Consider the following 8914-nt stretch of genomic DNA (forward strand, 5'->3'; position numbering starts at 1 on the left):
AGATGCTAAGTAGTTGATACATTCTAATTAAAGTCTAAATCTTAAACTCTAATTCTTAAACCTGAATATTATTATATAAAAATACTCTTTATCAACTTAATTAAAAAATTTTAAACTTCATTAAAATCATTTTAAAATAGTGATTTTAATTATAGCTGTTATACAATTTTAGAATCTATTTAGTAACAGTATAAATAAACATTAAATTTGAAATCTTAAATTCTAAATCTTAAAAATTTAAACTCTAAATTTGAAATTCAAACAATATTATATCAAAAATATTCTTTATCAACTTGACTAAAATTTTGTTAAAATTATTTTAAAATAATTATAATATAGTTGCTACAATATATAATATTAGTGGTTACACTTTGCGTCACAGTTGGTATAACAAAACTAGAAGTAAAAGTATTCATGAAAAATATGCCACCTGTTTTCATTTTTTATTTTTTTAATTTTTGCCCCAAAAACTGTGTATAAAATTCATGTGAAGGCTTTAGAAGCTGTTTTATTTCCTATGTGCAAGATTCAGCCAAACAAAATTTAAGATTCAATTCATTATAAATTTTTTTATTCTACTATACAAATTCAGCAAAAGATTGAACAAATAACCATAAAAGAAGAAGAAGAAAAAAAAAAGGCTCTTCTAATTCATTTGATCAAAGTTAGTTACATTGTCAGAGGGCAATTGTTGCCCAGGAGATACAGAACATGCTGATGGCATCATCATGAGGGACTGAGGATCTATTGCAAAGAAACTTTGGTGGTCACCTTCCGAAGTATCATGCATTTTGCTGCTCATCTCCTTTGGCCTACCGAAGAAATTGTTATAGAAATGATTTCCCCATATGTCGTACGAGTATTGCTCTCCGACTCCATCATTTTTAGCCACCTTCATGGCCTTTTTCTGACTATTGTTGGGTCCTGGGGCGCGAGCATACGGTGCAACAGGAGAAGCTGGAGTTTGCTTCCCAGTTGATTTTGGAGCAGGATACTGCCTTTGGCTCAGTATTCTCTGATGCTCCGGTTCAGATGATGAGCCGCCGGCAAATGGGGTGTCACCGGGCTCAGGAGATAGTGGCCATGCTTGCTTTGGAGTAGAGGCATTCGAGGACAAGGGTGATGATGGTGTAGAATTCCCACTCTGACTACTTGAAACTTCTTGTTTCACTAGGAATCCAGCAGAGCCATTGCTCCTCCTTTTTCTTCTCCTTCCCTTTTCTTTAATTCTTATTGCGAGACTATCACTTTGCGGTGCTCCTAACATGCTATACTTGTCGAAGATATCAGTCTGTTTAGTTAGCTTTGATGCAGAGGCTGCAATTTCCGTCGGAAGGTCAAAATCATGCTTGTCTTGCATTTTGTTAGTGTTGTCACGCACAAGGTTTTCATTGATTTGATACTCGTTGAAAAATTTAGCATGAGGGTTCTCATCTTCCTTAGTTGATCTGCATTATCAATTCCATTCGATAGACATGAAACTAACAAATAGGCTAACAACAAGAACCAGTCTAATATAATACTTTCTATGAAAAAACATGAACTGACCTGGAGGCTTTTGCACGGTCAGAAAGACCGAAAGTTTTCTTAGTCTTGCTTCTGGGGTTTATTTTCTTCTCAACCTGGATGTTATTTTCTTCAGTATCCATAGAGAAGGATGGCGGACTGACGTCGATCAGCAGTAGAATAAACATAGACACAGCAGCAAATACCAGTAGCCATACTTCCCGACGCACTCGGTAGAAAAAGTTTTTCCTACAAAGGTTGAGCATATTGACAGGAAGGCTGGCTTTCATAGGTATAGCAAAGATGCCAGCAGCCAATACGAGCTCAAGATCTCGGTGTACTATCTCTGTCGAAAAATATGGTTCGTATGAAAGCAGCATTCTCTTTGATTCTCCTGGTTCTAGAGTAAATCCATGGCATTCGTGTACCAGAAACCCATCCAAGCGACAGTCAGTTCCTGAAACTTTTAGTTTCTTGACCACAAGAGGAAGTTCACCTATATTTTTTGCATATATCTCCTTGGACAAACGATGACTGCACATGGAGTTATTTTTTATGCGGGATGAAGAAAGTTCAGCCGACATGCTAACTAGAAAATGAAAGTCGAATTCAAGCTTCCATATAGGTTCAGAACCTTCAAGGAGAATGAGCAGATGCGACCCACCAAATGCTCGAATAGGTAACCATTCTACACCCGAAAGGTTATTACGTATCAAAGCAGATGCTCTCCACATACACCTATTTGATGGATGAAAGAAAATAGGCCCAAACAAGGCACTTTCGGAAGGATGTACTAGGGCCTCAGTTATTGCTGAATCTGGAATTGAGAATCCAATCCTTGTTTTTGTATAGCCAATCTCAGAAAACCGACTTAAGAATGTAAGTTCGCTTAGTTCATCAGAAGGTTTGCATTCATTAACAGACACCCATGAGTTTAGCAAAACTTGCATCAGAACGGGACGCCAACTGGGATTGTGTACAGGGATCCACTTCGACAAGTGAGACCCAACTGGAACCACTGGAAAGGATAGCTCATTTCCTTCAAGGACAGAAGCATTAGCTACAGTGCCTTGAGATTTCCAATTTCTGAGTATCTCCTCTTCAGCTTCAAATTCTTCTAAGAACTGCTGCAAATGGCAGAGCACAACAAACTTATTCAAGTAATTTACTTTAAAGTTTGAAAGCAAAAACAGAGGAAGAAAAAAAAAATTGGAGTGTTCTAAGATTGAACGAACTTTTTCTAGCAAAATCACACTAATGTCCACATGACACAAGAACACTGACATGATTGCAATGAATCTGTAAAATCAACATTGTCTAAACTCATTGTATCGTCATTAGTGAACCGCAGTTATGATTTATATTAAATTACAGCAAGAAGTAATTGGGAGAATCTTATAGTGAAAAACAAATGTTGCATTATTGAACAGTTGGAAAATGGGTCCATATAGAAGAAAAATAAGCATGTGGTGGAAGTATTATAACAAGAACATTGAGTCCTAGAGTTTATATGAGGTAAATTACAAAATATATGACAAGGATTCAATAAGTATCAGGAGCAAAGAAATGAAAGTTCAAGCTTAAGTTATTTAGAGTACAAGAATTCAATAGCATTTGCAGACATGATCATCCTTCTCAAAGGAAAATGATGGGTTTGAACTAGATGACAAACAATTGATACCAAATTTAAGAATAATGTCCTCTTTTACTTTCCCTGAGAAACAACAACACAACTTTGAATGTTTAAATGTCCATACAGTAATGGAATTATCTCGTACTTGAACAGTCCAAGTGATGGGGAAGACGACAAAAACATTGCTTACAAAGATAATTAAGTTGATGTATATTAAGAAAGAGAAAAATAGAAAGTGTTACTTCAAGATAGAAATAGGATTTCTGAAAAAACTATATAAAACGTTCATTGTACATGAATAAACTACACTTTCTCTTGATTTCCTGTGGGAGAAGAAAATAATATAAAGCTAGATTACGCAGATAAAGTCATAAAAAATAAAGCAAACCACCTTCATGGGAAACGACGAATCAGCAAGAGTTTTTAAAGATGTTCTTCCATTTGCATATTTTTCCCCTACATCTTGTGATAGCCCAGTAATATAAAATCCATCTGATGCAAGGATGCCTGAACCATGCTCAATATTAGAATAGGCATATACCAAGTCGAGGCATGAAATTTTGAACATTGGACTGACAGAATGATTTGTCCCTATTAACAGTTGACATTTCATTCCTTCTCTAGGTAGGTCAGGTACAATATTCTGAGAGATAATGCGACCATTATACTTGACCAGTGCTATTTTTGTGGAAGTTCTGGGAAAAAGCAAGAGTCCTTCCTTGAATCTGACCTTGAAAAGTTTTGGGCTATCTGTAACCTCACTAATTTTAGTCAAACTAAGTAGGTCTGATCCATCATTTCTTAACGAGATAATAAGAACTGCTTCTCTCATCTTGCATGATTCAAGACGCTCAATGTCTAAAGAAACTGAATTGTTTACATAATTATAATTTGTCTTATGATGCACATCTAGCTCAAGGGGAAGAACAGGTGTATCCAATCTGTCGTGTGCCAAACACTGTAAGTTTAGACAGACGGCTCCAATAATCTTTTCTGATTTTAACGGAAGAAATCTCATCTCTAAAATTGTCTGAGTCATGTGAGGAGACACTTGCCATTTATTTCGGGGCCTAACATCTAACCATCTTACTCCTAGTTTTCTGCTGTCTATTCTGAACCATTCATCCTCAGTTAAAAAATAATCAGACTCATTAGATGACTGATGTGGTAACTCATCCATTCTACAAAAAATATGAACAGCTTGGTCCTTATGTCCTGGTAAGAAAACCCATGAATTCACATCCTTCAAATGAAGAACCTCCTCAAAAGGATTGTACAAAGAAAAATTCCTACTCAGCATTTTGCAGGGAGGAACATTTGTTGACATTGTCCCTACTAAAGACTCTATCTTGTAGGGGGACTCAACCGCCACTCCTCTGGCTCGAATTATGAAACCTCCAAAGCTCGTCTGCAAGATTAGATGCACTGATGAAAATCCCAACCTACTTGGGAGGAAAACAAATTCAATAGAAGCAGATTCTCCAGGTGCCAATGCCAGCTTTTGGAAATGATAGGCATAGTACTGAGGGTCAGAGCTATAAGGTTCATAAACATCCAAAACACCACTGACGTTAGTATTCTTCACAGTCAAGATAGCAATTGAAGGCGTGTACAAACTCTTCTCCCCCCAATTCAAAAAAGGAGGTGTTATCTCCACATTTCCAGATGAAGAACCATTAATAAGGCTCAAATCATTAGTATTGGCATCCTCATCTAGTTCGACATCCATCTCACTTGACTCCTTCATCCAAACATCAGGAACAAGTGAAGCCACACACGACCCAACATCATCCACGTTGCTATGAGCTCCAGCTTCAAAGCCAGCCTCGGAATCAACCAAACGACAAGAAACAACGCCACCATCAGCCAACTTGAAAGCTGCGACATTGCCTGGCTTCCGTTGCGGGCTCATTTCAGATGCCCGAGCTCCAAAGCAAGGTTCTTTGCAGGCATCCCCTTCCTGCGAGTCAAAATCCATCGGAGTGGAGGGGAAGCAGAAGGAAGCAGACTGAGGGCTGACATCATAGAGCAAATCATCCCCACAAGGACTGCAAGCATCAACTGAAGATGTACCAAATGCAATAATCGCCAAGAAAAACACCAACCAAAACAACTTGCAAAGCGGAAAACCCCAGTTGTGCCGACGAAACTCCCCCCTTAAAAGGAAGAGGAAGAAGAAAAAAACAATCTTTTCAGTAGATTTGGATTTTTGGCGACCATCAAACTTTGTCCTACAGAAGAAGCAGCATAGGAGGGTAAGGCGATGGAAAGCTGAGCTGAAAGGAGCAGAGAGAAGTGCGCGCGCACCTTGCGGGGAAGCGACGAAGAGCGGAATCCGATCGGCGTTGGTTCATGGAGGAGCAAGAAGAGAGAAGTTAGAGGCGGTCCAGCCGCCGACGGTAGTTGGAGAGAGAGAGGGATGAGGCGGAGGTGGAGAAGAGGGAAAGGGAGAGAGAAAGAGAGGGAGGGAGACGTGAGGGTAGCAAAGCGAATAAGAATCGTCCATTTAATTAATTCGTAAGTATTCTTTTCTGTACCTGAAATGACTACTATACCCCTGGCGGATAACACACTGCTTGTCACGTGCGCAGGAATGGGTGGGAATTTAATTAGCTTTGAACGTTAGGTTTCGATTTGGTGAGTGTTGTCTTTTTAAAATGATTATTTTAGTCGGTGTCATTAAATAAGTAAATTTATATTTATTTAATAAATAAATATATAAAATAAATAAATAAATTTAAATAAATAGTGAACTTAGTTTATTAATGTTGGTAAACAAAGTTTATGAATAATATATATATATAAGTAAACTTGTTTATTAATTTATATAAAATCTAATTGTAAATTATAAGGATGACAATGTTGTTAGTTGAGCTTAAAAGTTCAAAGTCAACTTGATAAACACACTTAAAACAATTTTTATTTGAGTTGATTGTATTGATGCAAGTAATTTATCAAAAAAGAGGTAGTTATATAGAGAGTCGACTTAAGCTCTAGTTATATATATTTATCATTGAGATCTCAATTATATTTATCATCAGAGCAAAAATAATAACGTTCATCCCAAATAATTTAGTATTATTGGTTCCATGGTATAATATAAGTAAGTATATCATAGAGTACATTTTATCCTTATACAACAGCCTTTTGTACGCATGAATTCAGATACCCAATCAACCATCTCAAAGAAGAAATAATCTCAGATCCAATGTGTTAGATTTAGTAAATTTTAGGAATAACAAAATGAAGAGCAGTTGGATTTTATTTTATAAGTGTTTGAAGAAATATGACTTATGTTTTTAAATAGATTGCGTCACGAATATATTAATGGTCATATATTGCTTGAAACCACTGCTATTAATCGCCAGCTGCTAGCTAAATCTATGTGCAACGGTAAAGGGATTTAGTTGTGTCTCAGATATTTAAGTTTCGATTTTCAGTTACAATAGTTTTATAGGAATTGTTTTTCTAAATAAAAATTATAATTAAAGATGGCTGAACTTTTAGATCATTCATCATAAGTATTTTCCAATATATTTTCTCAGGATGATGCGATGATTAAAATATAGGGTGTTACCATATGAGGTATTGAGGTCGAAACTCGGCGTGACCAAGCATAATCTTCCCTATGTCTTGGCCATTTGTACTAATGGCTAGTAGCCACCCATGATTTATCTTCTCCGTGTTGACCTAGGGACGGGTTAGTGGAGGTACTGGGGGCGAGCGAATCGCCTTTTGCCACATAAACATTTTCTGATTTATTTTAATGATTGATGAAAAATTTCTGTGAACAACTAAAACTTTTGGCTTCATAACACATACAAAGACATTAATCCAAGACCTTATGATCGGGGCAACACCGTATCAACTGTATCAATGCATGAGGCATATAAGATTTTATCATTTTTTTAGTAGTTTAAGTTTTTAATTTTTTGAATGGATTAATTTTAGAGATGATTAATCTAATTTCATAAAAAATTTTCATCGATTATTAAGATAAATTAGAAAGTAAAATCTATCCAGATGATCAATAATTTTACATCCACTTTTTACATGATAAAAAAAAATCTCATTCAATGCAAGAGTCGAATTTTAAATGAGGATCCAAGATCTTACTATGAATGTTGGAGAGAAGATCTCAGAGTGTCACTTGGTGCAATTATTAATTAAGTCACTACTTGAGATTAATTCGGCAATTCGACACTTGTGCAAAAGATTATCGAGTCACCATCTTAATGTAGTGTTTATTTTAATAGTAAAAGATTATATTAATGTATTACCTAGTTTTTATTCTCATTAATGGTTTTTTTTGACTTCCACCATTTATATCTTTTATTAAAAATATAAAATAATAATAATAATAATAATAATAATAATAATAATAATAATAATAATATTTATCATCCTCTTTGGCGTGAACGAGAGCATAAGCATTAATATTATATCATCCTCGTGCACCTAAATTCATTAAAAATATTATAATTAATGGATTGTTAATATATATGAGCATCCGTGACTAAGCGTGTGGTGTTAACTAACCATCCAAAAGACTAAATCTTAAGTGTATATTTAAAGTTTTTATTTAATCTAATAGCACCATTTTATAATAGCTCTAACAAAACTATTATTGCCCCTGGACTATAGTGCAGTGGTAGAGAATTTAAGTTGATACTCAGGTATTCATGGTTCAATTCTTAGCTATGGCCTATTTATAGGAATTTTTCTTCTAAATGGAACGTGCAACGAAAGGATACTGGACTTCTAGGTCGCCTGCCGCGAGCACTTCTTGATTTACTCTAGTGGTCGGTGGAAAAATTTTATTGGACCAGGCTGATCACCCCAGGGTTAACTGAGTTTATTATTTTTTTTTAAACAAAACTATTGTTATACAAACACATTATTATAGCAAATAATTGAAATCCACCATCCATCGATCCTATGATCATTTGTGAGAAGATAAATTGAGAAGCTACAATTAGCCACTAAAGGATATTTTTTCTACAAGCACATAGAATACATTTTGGAGTGTTGATATATGGCAATTTCAATTGTATTGCGTCAAAAATTCATATAGTATATGTGTTGTAAATGTAAATGAAATAAAGAGGTAGAGAAGAAAAGATTTTATTGTGCATGAGTTTTTAGTCCTATATTAGGAGTCTCTTGGCTTTATTATTGGTTTAGATTATGATATATGCATTGATGTTGTGAACATATATATGAGAAGAGACTATTTCTCACACGTGGATGCACAGACAGTGCAAATCTAAGGTCCGGATTTGCACTGAACTAAGTTGACTCATGTGTGAGTACAACTTACGCTTGTTGAACGTTGGATCGGTCGAGGAAAAAATCTGCTTAAGTGAATGAACCAATATTTTACAACCTGAATCTTTTTTTGCTACTTGCTCGAGAGTGTAATGGAAATATTAAATCCATTAATGATGATTCTGTAATGTTTCAGCAATAATGACCGACATTAAATCCAATATTGAATGATCATAACTCAGTCATTCATTGCAATCAGGGGTGAGCCCTCCTATATAAGGAAGCTAAATCATGAGAAAAAAAGAAGCGAAAGCAATAACAAAACAATTTCTCCACCTTCATTCCTCGATTCTTTCCTCTCGGTTGTGCATCCGCTCGGCTAAACTACTCGTGATAACACTTAGGTGCATTCTTAGTTTGCCACGAACAACTAATGCTTGGTTGTGTTCGTGGTTTTGCCATTGTATCTTGGGAAATAGACGACTCGAGAGAACCTCGAAGCATAGC

The 8914-nt window shown here is 35.6% G+C and overlaps 1 protein-coding gene across 2 annotated transcripts; it reads right to left on the bottom strand.

Moving 5' to 3' along the window:
* Nucleotides 1–627: 627 nt before the first annotated feature.
* LOC121970088 lies at nucleotides 628–5602 on the bottom strand. Of its 2 annotated transcripts, none has more exons than XM_042520514.1 (4): nucleotides 5447–5602; nucleotides 3531–5370; nucleotides 1549–2630; nucleotides 628–1448 (listed from the first exon to the last, which is right to left on the bottom strand). In XM_042520514.1, exons 1-4 carry the CDS (start codon nucleotides 5491–5493, stop codon nucleotides 647–649), a joined length of 3771 nt encoding a protein of 1256 aa, XP_042376448.1. In that variant the 5' UTR covers nucleotides 5494–5602; the 3' UTR covers nucleotides 628–646. The 2 variants fall into 2 exon arrangements, with proteins under 2 accessions (XP_042376448.1, XP_042376447.1); XM_042520513.1 differs by having other exon boundaries at nucleotides 1549–2633.
* Between the last annotated feature and the right edge of the window lie 3312 nt (nucleotides 5603–8914).

The sequence above is a fragment of the Zingiber officinale genome, chromosome 4A, assembly GCF_018446385.1.
Source record: "Zingiber officinale cultivar Zhangliang chromosome 4A, Zo_v1.1, whole genome shotgun sequence".
NCBI lineage: Eukaryota > Viridiplantae > Streptophyta > Magnoliopsida > Zingiberales > Zingiberaceae > Zingiber > Zingiber officinale.

Excerpts from the sequence above, each read along its gene's own strand:
- LOC121970088 (XM_042520513.1), bottom strand. The coding sequence starts at position 5,493 with ATGAACCAACGCCGATCGGATTCCGCTCTTCGTCGCTTCCCCGCAAG. Across the intron at positions 5,371-5,446 it reads CTTCGTCGCTTCCCCGCAAG|GACAAAGTTTGATGGTCGCC; the intron begins GTGCGCGCGCAC and ends CTTCTTCTGTAG. Across the intron at positions 1,449-1,548 it reads GACCGTGCAAAAGCCTCCAG|ATCAACTAAGGAAGATGAGA; the intron begins GTCAGTTCATGT and ends TTGATAATGCAG.